The 15,937-nt window shown below is 39.2% G+C and overlaps 1 protein-coding gene across 13 annotated transcripts in view; it reads left to right on the top strand.

Moving 5' to 3' along the window:
* LOC126189034 (MAGUK p55 subfamily member 7) overlaps positions 1-15,937 on the top strand; it is a 265,575-nt gene that overhangs the window by 32,512 nt on the left and 217,126 nt on the right. For all 13 annotated transcript variants that reach the window (XM_049930877.1, XM_049930869.1, XM_049930876.1 and 10 more), the window contains exon 4: positions 6,130-6,261. In XM_049930877.1, the coding sequence (XP_049786834.1) occupies positions 6,130-6,261 (132 nt within the window). The remainder of the gene's footprint in view (positions 1-6,129; positions 6,262-15,937) is intronic.

Below are 15,937 nucleotides of genomic sequence, written 5' to 3'. Positions count from 1 at the left end.
CAATAATCAGTGAGAGTACCTTTGAGTCCTTACCCTGAGGGCTTCAGCAGTTATCTGATATTAGACTTTACTTTCCTTTCTTAATGTGTGATATGTATGTCCCTTTGAAGCTAATACTGGTCCCACTATTTGCTGTGTAATATACTTGTACTAAATGTAAAGCCTTATTTGCCTCACAGAGGGGTTTTTACCGCTTAAAAATCCATCGTGTGCATTTCATTGATAGTCTGCTAATCAGGAAAGTTACTTACTGAGAGTAGTGCATGCTTTACCTGTTCTACATCTGTGTCTATATCCCACGAGCCACAGTGTGAGGCAGAGGATACTTCTTGTATCATTTTAACTTCATCCTACCCTGTTCCATGTGCATATGGTGGGTAGGAATTACTACTATCAATAAACATCCATATGAGCTCTAATTCCTGTGATTTTCTTGTTGTGATCATTTTGTGAGCCATAAAAGAGAGGAAGTAGTGACTGACTCTTTTTGGAACACACACTCTTGGAATTCAACAGTAAACATCTCTATGATGCACATCTCTTGTAGTATTTCCTGCTAGGGTTTGTTGGGTATCTCAGTAATGCTCTTGCACACAGGCTCAAATAGCTTCTCAATATCTTAATCCAACTTGGTAAGGGTCCCTGAGTGTTGGTAAGCAATACCCAAGAATCAGTCTTACAAGTATTTTGTAATCCACTTCCTTCATGGATAAATTACACTTCTGTATGCTTCCCCCAATGAATATCAATCTGTTATCTACTTTTCTTACAATCAATTTTATCTGGTCATTCCACTTCGTTCATGTCATTCTTAATGGCTACAACTAGGTATCTATGACTGTTATTGTTTCCTGTGATGTATCACCAGTAGTGTAATCAAATATTAATAGCTCTCTTCGTCTGTTTATGCACAATATTTTACATTTATTTACATTAAGGATCAATAGCCAGTCTCTGCACCAGTTGTCGATCTTCTGCTGGTCTTCCTGCATTTCACTACAGTCTTCATATAGGCAACAACATTGTGAACAGTGTCATGGAGCTTCTGACATTAACCAACGGAACATTTCTGTATTTTGTAAACAGTAATGGCTTTACGACATTCATTTGGGGTGCTCCTAAATTAACTTTACATCTGTTGATTCTGCCCATAAAAAATAGTTAATTGAGTTCTGTTGGCTGGATGTTACAAATTTGGTCCAATACTCAGCAAACTTGTATTTTTTATGCTAAATGACAACGTGGAGCGGGATCAGGTGCCTTCCAGACACCAAAGAATACAGCATCAACCTGGGCACCTTTGTCTGTGGTGCTCTGGAGTTCATGGATGGATGGAGTAAGCTGCATTTTGCAAGACTTCTGTTTACAGAATCCATTTTGATTTTTCAGAGGAGATTTTTGTCATCTAACAGATTCTAAGCTTCTCCATTTGATAGAGCGGATCAAGAAATCTGCGCTTGAGATGGTCAGACAGTCAACAGAACCTCTAATTTAGGACTTCTCCAAATTAGATGATATGAGTTGATTTTAGCTGCTATAAATTACCAGCTTTGCTTCCAACTACCTAGTGAAGATAACCATCTTCATCTTCAGAAAGCCGTCAAAGTTAGCTAAAGCTTTTCTCAGAACTCAGATAACAGGCAGCAAATGCAGCCAGTTGCTTCCAGTGTAATCAAAAGCTGCTGATAGTGCTTCCTTCACATCTCAAATGGGACCTTTGGCAGTGATATGTAGCCTTCACTGATCTTTCTTGCCAATATGGAGTTATTTACAAAGGAGATCCATCACTTGCCTAACACTGGAGCGCCTGGTAAAAAGCAATGTGTGTCTTTATGAAAATCTGGATTTTGCTGGAAAGTTGCCAGAGTTCCATCACATGATGTGGCTTAGCTGCCTAATCAGTAGCAGTTGTTCAGGCATTGATCATTGCACCTTGAGGGAGGACATCGAACAGAATAACCCCTTCAGAATCCCAGAAACCCTCACCATGACTTTACTGGCTGAGGGTGTGGCTTTGAACTATTCCTTGTGAGGAGATTTGGTGTGGCACCACTCCATGGATTGCATTTTATGTCCTGTTGGAAGTGATGAACCAATGTGTCATGTGATGACATTCGACAAGAAATTGTCTCGATCAACCTCGTAATGCACCAGCAATTCCGCAGAGATGGTTCTTTGTTGCTCTTTATGGTTGTCTGGTAGACGGTGAGGAAAGCAGTGGGCATTCACTTTAGAGTACCCCAACTGGTGGACGGAGTGTCAGCATTACCAACAGAGACATACAGTTGTGCGGCGATGTGTTTAATTGTGATCCATCGATCACCTCAAATGAGAGTGTCCGCACACTCCAGGAGTCACGGCTGTGTGTGGCCGGTTGGCACCTGAGAGATCGGACAGGTTTGTGTGACCTTGGTGCTGTGATAATAACAGACAACTCCACCAACCACTCACTGTGCTTTTGTTCACTGCCATGTCTCCGTAGACATTCTGCAAGTGCCTTTGAATGTTTGTGATGCTCTGGTTTTCCACCAAAAGAAACTCAATGACAGCTCTCTTCTTGGAATGCAGCTCTTTTACAGATACCATTTTGAAGGCTATATATAGCGCCACATATTGGAACTTCATGAAACTCTAGGGGTTGAAGCATGAATATTCCACAATGTCCCACAACAAATTCCACAGTTTTTCAGCCGAAACTGCCTGAGAAAGAAATGTGTTGCATTACTTATTGAGTGCCCCTCGTATTTTCCCCATTCACATTCACTATTGTTTTGTGGCATCATATCGTGAGGGGAACTCTACATCTTCTGTTACATAGAAGCATGTAGTAATCGTAACAAGTAGTGCCCACACTAGAACCTCTTGTACACTCCACTTTAAACAGTTGAAAATACTGACAATAGTCTCACAATACATATACTCCCATACAAAGTTTGTTGTCTGCCATTAAACACTGTTCAGAATCGACGGTAATATTATTAAATGTAATACTAGAAACTAAAATGATTTACACTGTCCTTTAGAGTGGCATACTTACCCAGTGATGTGAAGGAACTGACAGATAAAACTAACTTAACTAATGCACACCCTACAATCATCTTCTTCCTCTCCCACTCCCTGTTGCCTCCTCCACTGCCATCTATATACTCCCCCTCCACCTTTCCTGTCCCTTTGTTTCCCAATGGAAAATACTTTGATTGGGACTTACTTTCATGGGACAAGAAGTGATGTAAAGCTAATGGATTGAGATATGAGCTCTAGAGTTTGTGTTTGGAAAGAATGTGCCACGATGGCTGGAAAATGGCATAAAAGCCACTGTAATATACTCATATTGCGGTCCGCTCCCGGTAGCTGAGTGGTCAGTGCGACAGACTGTCAATCCTGAGGGCCCAGGTTTGATTCCCGGCTGGGTCGGAGATTTTCTCCGCTCAGGGACTGGGTGTTGTGTTTTCACTAATCATCATCATTTCATCCCCATCAATGCGCAAGTCGCCGAAGTGGCGTCAACTCGAAAGACTTGCACCAGGCGAGTGGTCTACCCAACGGGAGGCCCTCGTCACACGCCATTATTATTATTTATCATATTGCGTATGATAAAAGACAATCAGGATTCAAAATGAAAACTACAAATTATTCTTCTAGAACTGTTATGAATAGAGCAATAACAATGTGGTGTAGATACCTGTGTAACAGAAGTTTGTACCTTTTCAACATTACCCACGTAGATGGTCTTGCATAATGTTAAATGCTTTATACACTTAAAGTGTGTGTCAACATTGATTGAAATCTTTGTCTGATTTTGCAGATCAACTTTTGAATTAGTCAAATACTGGTTGTATGTTAGTACTTGTGTGGCATTTTTGTGTGCCTGCAGCCTCTTGAAATAGGAAATCAACTATCTACACATTATGAGAGGTGTTTTAGAAGGAATATTAGACACGATTGTGTCAACAAATTTATGACAGAGAACTTTTATGTTAAAATAGTTTGTAGGAAGTTAGCATTTAATTTTGTTTCATAATTTTGAGGATTCACTATTCTTCTCAAAACTGGGTGTAGTTGGCATCAGGGAGTATCCACAGTCCTTAGTTGTACGAAACTGCCTAATTTTTTTCAGTCTGCAGATCACTGCTTTTTCCAAGTTATCTGTTTCAGGCAATGTCATCCATGTTCAGATCATATGCTATAGTTACAGAGTAACCTGTTATAAAGGGACTGTCAGCCCATCTGAAGATGAGTGACATTGCCCAAAACAAATGATTTGGAAGCAAAAAGCAAATCCCTGTGCTGTTTTTCATTAGCAACCAAGTTTTTCTGTATCTATGGCTATGTCTACATTTTACGTCACTCTGCTTTGAACGTTAGGTGAGTTGTGAAAGTTTCTCTTAAGTGTTGTTGTTTGGTTGTGGGTGGTCCAGTTCATCTGGAATCAGTATTTATGTCTAGTCTACAGTTTACAGTAATATTTTTGAAATAGTTATAAGAAGAGACATTTGTATGATGTTTAGCTATTAACTTTACAGAATAAATCTCAGTGGCAATTTCTTGGGGTAAATATTTCTTTGATTTTTATTGAAATACTCCAGAAAATTGTCATGTAAGAGGATGATTTAAAAAAATGTTGACATTTTTCTCTGCAGTCAGAGTAGTGGCAAATATTAAGTGCAAAGGAAGCCAGATTGGCACTTTATTGGTGTATATTTTGAAAGCATTGCATTGTAATCTACCTGGGCACAAAGAGATTTCATTGTTCATTTAGTGCCCCTTAATATCTTTTTCAAGGATCTGCGATTCACAGTTACTTAGCTTTAAATAGCATAAAGCTCTTGGGTTTCCAACCTAGTGAGTTCATTGAAATGGTTTACTGCTCTTGATGAATGTCACCCCCCACATCTTCTAGTAAGTGTCAAGACAATATCTTGGTCATCCTTATATAGGCGCTCCAGTGTGGTGAGTGGGGGTAGGGGAAAGGCCACACTTAAGTCCCAGTATGTTTAGTCAGTCCTGTGTTATTTTCCTCTTTGTATGTTATTTGATCTCTTCCTGTGTTAGTATTATAACATGGAACTAGGACAAGCAACTGATGTTTTTGCTATTTCTATGACCACCCACAGCAAAGTTCAGAAAGACGCTTAAGAAATATCTTAAAACAATCTACCAACCACGGCAGGTGATTAGTGATCTAGTTGGGTCAGTTAAGGATTTGGTGGGACTGTGCACACCTGGCATCTATAGCATTCATTGTGAGATAGTCACATGTTGTACAGTGGGCAGACACAAGGCTGCATTCAGCAATGCAACTGGAAGTGTGCCAGATGTATTTGCCTGGGGCACAAAGACAAATCAGGAGTCGTTGAACACACCTTGGAACAAAGCTATGTGTTTGATTTTGAATGGATGAGACTGCTCTGCAGGATGAGTAGACATTGGGACAACATAAACAGAGATGATGGGTACCAACTATGTTACTAAGTTGTGGTTGGGACCCATTACTGGCCACAATACACTGTGAGGACTCCTATATGAGAGACATCCATAAGGCACATGAGGTGGAGTTTGATTGTCTACCCTGGGACTCTGGCATGGATTCTCACCCATCCCCACCCACCCTGTGGCGAAGGAAGGGTGTTACTAAAATGTAGACTTTCACGGCCTGAAATATCATGTCCATTATAATTATCCGAGCTGTTATGCCGTGGTCGGTTGATGAATTCTGTGTCGAATCCCAACGTTTCGTCTCCGACTGCGGGAGTAGCGAGCCAGTGGGTGTGTTGGACCTTCCATTGAGCTACAGACCCCCTTGAAGATGTCTCCCGCAGTCGGAGATGAAACATTGGGATTCGACACAATTCATCAACCGACCACGGCATCACAGCCCGGATAATTATAATATGCCATTTTAATGAACTCACTTGGCCTAAAACCCAAGAACTTTATACTAGTTCCAGCTCACTGAGAAAGAAAACTGGAGCATATTAAATTGTATAGATGCATCAAAGAACCAAAATTATCATAGGGAACTAGGCATATAGTTCATGAGTTAGCATCTTGGTGTATGTGGTTAACTCCTAAAGCCACTTAAAGCAGTCATGGGAATTCTTATATTAAAAAGAAATTATGTTTTCTCAGGGTTTATTATGTGCACATGATGCTGTGGCCCAGAAGGACTATTTCCCTCGTCTTCCGGAAATTCCATTGGAGGTTGATGAGGATGAAGAAACCATTAAGATAGTGCAACTTGTGAAGAGTAGTGAACCACTGGTATGTTTTATTTAAAATTACATTTCTTGAGGCCTTTTTAGTGTTTACTGTGATGTTGACGTGTTGTTTTTGATAACAAGTTTCTGATGTCTATAATTTGAGTGTTTCGGTTATTCTGTAGTTTTGTGTAAATTAGAGGTTTTACAAAGTTGATGTTTCAGCTGCAAGAGACTATTGTCATATTATTAATTTTGTTAACAAATTATCCCTAAAGCCTGCAGTTTGTATTGATGAGAAGTATTATGAAATTTTGACTTCTGGTATTGTGATTCCTGAAAGCACCGTGGACTTAGATATACAATGCATTGTTTTCACAGACTCAGATTGTCAATTCCTTTAACTTTAATTGCAGTTTGAAACTGATTTTGCGGAAGATGAAAGTAAAGAGTGTATATCAGAAGTGTGCATCTTTTGTCTGTTGAAACTGCTAAATGTACTGTATGGAAATATACAAGCCCTCCAGTGTCAAAAATGTGAGAATTCACTCTGAAAGATTTGATAACAATGGGGTTTTGGTCCAGGCTCATACTTAATATATAAAATAAACAATAAAAAACACTAATCAGTGGAGAGAAAATAAGCTTATTATGTATAAATAAGAATCATAGATCACTGCCTGTGACAAGTATATCCAGTTTTGATAAACATATGAGAAAAATAAAGTGTAGCAGCTTGAAGATAATATTTTGTAGATACTTTCAACAATGTGAGTGTGTTAGAAACATTAGGAATGTCCTCATTTTCATGTTCAGGATAAAATTCAGTCATTGCCAGCCACATAATTAAAATGGAACTATCTTGTGCAATGTTTATTGTTAAGATTAAAGATTTTAATGTAAGTTTTTTGTATTGGAAGGTTATTCATCTTCTTCCATAGATACAATCAGTTCAAAGTCAATACTGAACTTTTCAACTCTCAGAGAAACATGGCTATACCAGTTTAACTCACAGATGAAGTAACACTCATATGTTTGTATATCTCTTGGTGGTAAGAGATCAAGAAGTGTGGCCTTATCTCTTCAGTCACATTAGCAGAAGAAAGGGTTTAACCATACTACTGCATGAAAGTCTAGGTCTGCAATATAAAATTACAGTAATGCACCCATAACTAATAAGTCTCCTCTGCTAACAGAAGAGTGTTAGTGATTACCTCTGTACTCCTGACTTGTTTTGAAATAAATGACATAGAAGTGACTATAGATCACATGTCTGTATGCGATTTAGGTCCCTGACAATAATGTTTCTGGTTAGAATACATATAGCGAAACAAACATGTAGCAAAAACAGTCGTTTCTTGATAACTCCCAGACCCAAATAATTCCACATCCTCCTTGCAGCCAGATATGCTCTATGTAGTTTGACTCTCTTCCCAGAGATGCAAAAAAACTTATAGCAATTTTTTCTGAAAGTAACTGCTTTTACATATTCTGAGTTAATGAACTTTAAGGAAACTGTTGTGATGACATGTGAAGATAACTTTTCAGGAAAGCAGGAATTTGTATTACTTCACTAAACCGTTTATTATGACCTGCATAAATGAAAAAAGGGAAGTTCATAGGTAGGATGTGTTTTGTATAGTGTACCATTATTGCAGTAATGGAAACCTTATGTTGCTGATCTACTTACACTGATAATGACACAAATTACTTATAAATTAATTTATGTATGTATATTAGGAGAAAAACAACACTGATGTAGGTTCAAATCCGTGTCTGACCATCCTGGTTTATGCTTTTCATGATTTCTGTAAATTGCTTAACCCATTGTATCACCATGTTGCAGGTCTTCTCTCTCTCTCTCTAAAGAGAACTAAACTCACAAAGTTGCAGTGCTCCAACATTCCCTCTTCTAAGTTCTCAGAGAATCTGCCAGGTATCTCTGCTGTGAGTATTTGTCAATTGTTTTCCAAGGATAAATGTGTCTGAAGTTAGCTTTCTTTGGAATGCAAAAAATCAGCCACGGTATATATAAAGCGAATTTTGTAAGAGACAGAGAACTAATTATGGGAGCTTTCTCAAATAGTAGTAGTACGTCTGGCAAGCGATATCAGTATTATTGTCTGTTTTTTTATAATATCTACGCATCAGTTCCTTTGCTGAAGTACTTACATCAACAGGAGATCCTTAAGCTAGGTACTTTTGGAAGAAAGTGAATTCCATGCTGTAAGTATCAGTTGTGCAGAATAAAAGAAACATGGATATTTGGTAGATTCTCTCGCTGACATCAGTGGAGCAGTTTATGTAGTTAGTGGGAGGGATAGTAAGATAGCAACTGTGCCATCAACGTTTGCAATGGAAATGTCTAAATTACAGGATCAGCGCTATGAAAAATCTCAGAAAAAATATATTTCCACTGACATGCCATTGTTTATTGGAGAATATAATTGGCATGTGGGTGGGATGGAACTGATCGACAGTGTTATGGGGAGGTACCAAACAGTCTTGAGGAACAAGAGATGACGTGTCTGTACATTTTACCTTTTTTTAAAAATATTTTTTGACAGTATTGTAGGAAATTCATCATTGCTCCACAAATGTGTGCAAAAAGAGACAGGATATTCAGAGAAAAGAATGAATTTAGCAGAAATCCCATTTGATTTGGCAGAAGTACTGTGCAGTCTAAACACAAGACCATCTGGATGCAAAAAATCTGGAGCCTCAGTGGAAGAGGATATTCAAACAAAGAAACACAAAGGTCCCTCATAGTATGTTCCACCTAAACATATACATGAGGACTAAGTTGGTCATTGACCAATATGGGATGACAAAAGGATTAGGCTATGTACAGACTGTGTGTGAAAACTGTGGTGTTGAACTCTGTTTCAACAAACTCAATAATTGTTTCAAGAGGTTGTATATCAAGTAGCACATCTGAAACGGTATACTTCATACGTAAACATAATGCCTTGATGTCACAAGGTTGCAGACCTGCAACATACGGTTATTTCAATAGAAATTTCATTCTTTGAAATATTTTTTTTTTATATATATTTTTCCCTCAACCCATGTCCGCTGAAGAATTTAATTTTAGCTACTCAAATTATTGAGGTACAAAGGGTAAAGGCATATGTTAAGATGGTTTCTTTGCCCAGTTTGCTTTCACATTATTCTCTAATCAGAGCTTGTGCTCCACCTGTAATGATCTCGGCATTGATGGAATGGTAAATCCAAAACACAACTTCGCCTGATAATCTACTCAGTTGCCTTTTATCTGAAATATTTCACACTAAACATTTGTGTAACTTTCAATAGAACACTGTACACTGGCAAAGTCAAAATCTGTTTAATACAAACTTTAGAGTTATCTGGAATTTACATCTCTGATAAACTGTAGAAGGAGTGGCTAATATTTGGGAAATTTCCAGCTTCCTGCGTGACATCTACTGGCAACTTGTTAGAGACTTAAGCTACATAGTATAAAACTTTTTTTCTAAACTCTAGATGGCATACATAGTTGATACAGAGATTATTATCACTTCTAGTATAGTGATAGTAAACTGCATAAATTATCTCAAATTCACTCTAAAACAAGGTTATAGAGTACATGTATTGACAAATAAGTTTATGAATTCCTAGATCCCTCAAGAGTATTTTGGCTGATGTTTGGTTGTCAGCTTCACACAATATTCCTGTTGCACAAATATTTTTCTACTCTAGCTGCAACGTCCATGAAGGTTACCAATAGTATTGAATGAAAGTATGCTAGAAACCCTGTCTGTAGGCCAACACAGATAGAGAGGTTTCTAAGTGAAAAAGTTGGCAGAACTGAGGTATTTGGTTAACTTATCCAAGTGCTGGTGTCACGTCAGTTTATTATCCATCTGAATTTCTACGAACTACATACATGAAACCTCACCCATTGTGCAGCCATGTATCTACTTTTGGTTTGTATAAGTCATTTTGATTTGTGTGGAGCGCATAATATGACTCTTTATACGCTTAACGATTAAGCTGTTTGCTGTGAACCAAATGTTCCATTATTCCCAAGCTGTATCTGTTGTTGAAGTGTTTAGGCTTTTTACTGCATACTATTTTAATCACCAAAGATCTCAATTTTTGAAGTGTCCTCCAGTGCCCCTAGTAAGTTATTTACATAGATTGAGAACAGGAGTGGACCGAACACAACCTTGTGACTCACCATATTTAATATTTCTCCGCTCAGAAATTAGCCCTATTTCTTTGGTATCTTATGTTAATGGAACACTGAATTGCTTCAATGTGTCCCTTTAATATGACTTCATGGGGAACCCAAACACTCCAGTAGTAATTAAGAATGAGTCACACAAGTGTTTTGTAAACACTACCCATTATAGATTAGCAACATTTTCCTAGACTTCTCCCAATAAACTGAAGTCGAGCTTTCTTCTTCCCTACTACCATGATACCAATCAGAAATTAAGGTTGATGAAAGCGGTCAGTGCAATAACTTGTGTTGTGGTAATTGCACACCAGGACACTCCACAGCCAAGATGAGAGAAATTGCCCAGCAGTGCAGGAATTTGTTACTTATATGCCCCCCCCTCCCCCCCGAACTATGGACCATGCCATTGGTGGGGTGGCTTGCATGCCTCAGTGATACAGATGGCCATACTGTAGGTGCAACCACAATGGAGGGGTATCTGTTGAGAGGCCACACAAACATGTGGTTCCTGAAGATAGGCAGCAGCCTTTTCAGCAGTTGCAGGGGCAAAGGGGCAGAAATTGTGCAGGTACTGTGAATGGCTGAAAGCAAGGGGAAACTAGAGCCATAACTTTTCCTGAGGGCATGCAGCTTTACTGTATGGTTAAATGATGATGGCGTCCTCTTGGATAAAGGACATAAAATGGTCCACCCTTCAGATCTCTGGGTGGGACTACTCATGAGGACATCATTATCAGGAGGAACAAAACTAGCATTGTATGGATTGGAGTGTGGAATGTTAGATCCCTTAATCAGGCAGGTAGGCTAGAAAATTTAGAAAGGGAAATGTATAGGTAAAATTAGATATAGTGGGAATTTGTGAAGTTTGGTGGCAGGAGGAACAGAATTTCTGGTCAAGTGAATACAGGGTTATAAATACAAAATCAAATACGGGTAATGCAGGAGTAGTTTTAATAATGAATAATAAAAAAAAGAATGCTGATAAGCTACTACGAACAGCATAGTGAATGCATTATTGTAGCCAAGATAGACATGAAGCCCACACCTACCACAGTAGTGCAAGTTCATATGCCAACTAGCTCTGCAAATGATCAAGATATTGGAGAAATGTGTGATGAGATAAAAGAAATTATTCAGATAGTTAAGAAAGATGAAAATTTAACAGTCATGGGGGACTGGAATTTGATAGTAGGAGAAGGGAGAGAATGAAAAGTAGCAGGTGAATATGGACTTGGGGGGGGGGGGGGGGGGGTAAGAAATGAAAGAGGAAATTGCCTGGTAGAAGTTTGCACAGAGCATAACTTAATCATAGCTAACACTTGGTTTAAGAATCATGAAAGATTGCTGTATGCATGGAAGAGACCTGAAGACACTGGAAGGTTTCAGATTAATTATATAATGGTAAAACAGAGATTTAGGAAACAGATTTTAAATTTTAAGACATTTCCAGGGGCAGTGGACTCTGTCCATGATTTATTGGTTGTGAACAGTAGATTAAAACTGAAGAAACCACAAAAAGGCTGGAATTTTAGAAGATTGGACCTGGATAACCTGGAAGAACCAGAGATTGTAGAGAATTTCAGAGGTAGCATTAGGGAACGATTTACAAGAACAGAGGAAAAGAATTCAGAAGAAGAAGAGGCCTTGAGAGATGAAATACTGAAGGCGGTAGAGGATCAAGTAGGTAAAAAGACGAGGACAAGTAGAAATCCGTGGGTAACACAAGAGATATTGAATTTAATTGATGAAAGGAGAAAATATAAAAATGCAGTAAATGAAGCAGGTAAAGAGAAATACAAACATCTCAGAAATGAGATCGACAGGAAATGCAAAATAGCTAAGCAGGAATGGCTAGAGGACAAATGTAAGGATGTGGAAACATATACAGGGTGTACATAAAGTCTGGGAACACTTTCGATTATTTATTGCACAAGAACCAAACATTGTACAGATACCATACATATGTCGTTTTGAAGGGAAACCCTGAAAGTTTTGTTTCATGTATACCGCCACAGCATAGTTTGGTAATTTGCCAATAGTCAGTGCTAGTCGCAAACATGGCAAGTTCAGGTGTGGAGCAATCTTTCTGTGTGTTGGAGTTAGACAAAAACAAGTGTGCTGTAGCTGTTCAACAGATGTTTAAAACCAAGTTTGGCAAGAAGCAATCAACAGGGAAGGCCATTTACCACTGGCACAAAAAATTTGTTACGACAGGTTGCTTGTGCTCAGCAAGGAGAAGTGGATGTCCAGTGTGAGTCGAGTGAATGTGGAGCGCATACGAGAGACGTTTATAAGGAGTCAAAAGAAATCAGTGTGTCGTGCATCCCGTGAACTCGAGATGGCTCCAATGACAGTGTGGAAAGTCCTGCGACAGAAGCTGTCTATGAAACCATTCAAATTGGAGCTAGTGCAGAAGCTCAATGACGCTGACAAAGACAAGCGTTCTGAGTTTTGTTCGCAGTTGCAGCAACTGAATGAGGAAGGGGGTGGCATTGTTGATCGCTTAATTTTTAGTATTAAGCCACTTTTCACACTAATGGCAAAGTGAACAGGCATAATTGTCGAATCTGGGGTACAAAGCATCCACATGAATGCATTGAATTTGAGCATGATTCCCCAAAGGTAAATTTTTTTGTGCCTTGTCATGTCGAAAACTGTACGGGCCATTCTTCTTCCCCAAAAGCACTGGCACTGGATATTCCTACTTGGACATGTTGCAGCAATGGCTGATGACTCAAATGCAATCGGACTCTCCATTCATCTTTCAGCAGGATGGGGCTCCACACCATTTTCATCGTGAAGTTTGTGGGTACCTGAACACGGAGCTGCCGCACCGATGGATTGGCTGTGCTACAAAAGGGGACAGCTGTTTCATGAAATGGCCTTCCCAATCACCAGACCTCATTCCGTGTGACTTTTTTTCTGTGGGGACACATTAAAGATCTGGTGTATGTACTGCCTATACCATGTGATGTAGCAGAGCTCCAGGAGAGAATACGGGAAGTGACTGACACAGTCAGTGATGGCATGCATGATGGGACAGGTACGGCAAGAATTCGATTAACGTATTGACATGTGCCGGAAGCTCATTTTTCGCATATTGAATGTTTGAAGAAAGAAAAAAAAAACCTTTCAGAGTTTCTCTTCAAAATGCAATTTGTATGACATCTGTACCATGTTTAGTTCTTGTGCAATAAATAATTGAAAGTGTTCCTTGGACTTTATGTACACATTGTATTATTGTAGATGTTGTCTACAGGAAAATTAAAGAGATCTTTGGAGAAAAGAGAACCACCTGTATGAACATCAAGGGCTCAGATGGAAAACCAGTCCTAAGTGAAGAAGGGAAAGCAGGAAGGTGGAAGGAGTACATAGAGGGTGTATACAGGGGCGATGTACTGGAGAGAAATATTATGGAAATGGAAGAGGATGTAGTTGAAGATGAGATGGGAGATACGTTATTGCTTGAAGAATATGACAGAGCAGTATAAGGACTAAGTCAAAACAAGGCCCTGGGCGCAGACAACATTCCATTAGAATTACTGACAGCCTTGGGAGAGCCAGTCATAACAAAATTCTTCCATCTAGTGAGCAAGATGTATGAGATAGGTGAAATACTCTCAGGCTTCAAGGAGACTGTAATAACTCCAATTTCAAAGAAAGCATGTGCTGACAGGTGTGAGAATTACCATACTATCAGTTTAATAAGTCACTGTTGCAAAATACTATCACAAATCCTATACAGACGAATGGAAAAGCTGGTGAAAGCTGACCTTGGGGAAGATCAATTTGGATTCCATAGAAAAGTAGGAACACGTGTGGCACTACTGATCCTATGACTTAGAAGAGAGGCTGAGGAAAGGCAATTCTTCGTTTATAGTATTTGTAGTCTTAGAGAAAGCTTTTGACGGTATTGACTGGAATACTCTCTTTCGGGCAGGGGTAGGGGTAGAATACAGGGAGCGGATCGAGGGGCACGAAAGGTAAGTAGTGGTTGAGAAGGAAGTGAGACAGGGTTTTAGCCTATCTCCAATGTTATTCAGTCTGTATATTGAGCAAGCAGTGAACGAAATCATCATCATCATCATCATCATCATCATTTAAGACTGATTATGCCTTTCAGCGTTCAGTCTGGAGCATAGCCCCCCTTATACAGTTCCTCCATGATCCCCTATTCAGTGCTAACTTTTGTGCCTCTTCTGATGTTAAACCTATTACTTCAAAATCATTCTTAACCGAATACAGGTACCTTCTCCTCGGTCTGCCCCGACTCCTCCTACCCTCTACTGCTGAATCCATGAGTCTCTTGGGTAACCTTGCTTCTCCCATGCGTGTAACATGACCCCACCATCTAAGTCTGTTCGCCCTGACTGCTACATCTATAGAGTTCATTCCCAGTTTTTCTTTGATTTCTTCATTGTGGACACCCTCCTGCCATTGTTCCCATCTACTAGTACCTGCAATCATCCTAGCTACTTTCATATCCGTAACCTCAACCTTGTTGATAAGGTAGCCTGAATCCACCCAGCTTTCGCTCCCATACAACAAAGTTGGTCGAAAGATTGAACGGTGCACAGATAACTTAGTCTTGGTACTGACTTCCTTCTTGCAGAAGAGAGTAGATCGTAGCTGAGCGCTCACTGCATTAGCTTTGCTACACCTTGCTTCCAGTTCTTTCACTATGTTGCCATCCTGTGAGAATATGTATCCTAAGTACTTGAAACCGTCCACCTGTTCTAGCTATGTTCCTCCTATTTGGCACTCAATCCGTTTATATTTCTTTCCCACTGACATTACTTTCGTTTTGGAGATGCTAATCTTCATACCATAGTCCTTACATTTCTGATCTAGCTCTGAAATATTACTTTGCAAACTTTCAATCGAATCTGCCATCACAACTAAGACATCCGCATATGCAAGACTGCTTATTGTGTGTTCACATATCTTAATCTCACCCCGCAAGTCTATTGTTTTCAACATATGATCCATAAATAATATGAACAACAGTGGAGACAGGTTGCAGCCTTGTCTTACCCCTGAAACTACTCTGAACCATGAACTCAATTTACCGCCAACTCTAACTGCTGCCTGACTAACGAAACAAAAGAAAAATTTGGAGGAGGAATTAAAACCCAGGGAGAAGAAACTTTGAGGTTTGCAAATGACATTGTAATTCTGTCAGACACAGTGAAGGAATTGGAAGAGCAGTTGAATGGGAATGGACAGTGTCTTGAAAGAAGCAAAACAAAGATAATGGAATGTAGTCAAATTTAATCAGGTGATGCCGAGGGAATCCATTAGGAAATGATTCACTTAAAGTAGTAGATGAGGTTTGCTATTTGGGCAGCAAAATAACAGATGATAGCCAGAATAGAGAGGATATAAAATGTAGACTGGCAGTGGTAAGGAAAGCAATTCTGAAGTAGAGACATTGGTTAACATTGAGCATAGATTTAAGTATCAAGGAGACTTTTCTGAAAGTATTTGTTTGGAATGTAGCCATGTATGAAAGTGAAACATGGATGATAAACAGTTT

This window comes from Schistocerca cancellata, chromosome 5, assembly GCF_023864275.1.
Source record: "Schistocerca cancellata isolate TAMUIC-IGC-003103 chromosome 5, iqSchCanc2.1, whole genome shotgun sequence".
Classification (NCBI taxonomy): Eukaryota; Metazoa; Arthropoda; class Insecta; order Orthoptera; family Acrididae; genus Schistocerca; species Schistocerca cancellata.
The sequence above is the reverse complement of the archived record's forward strand: the minus strand, read 5'-3'. Positions and strand labels throughout refer to the sequence as shown.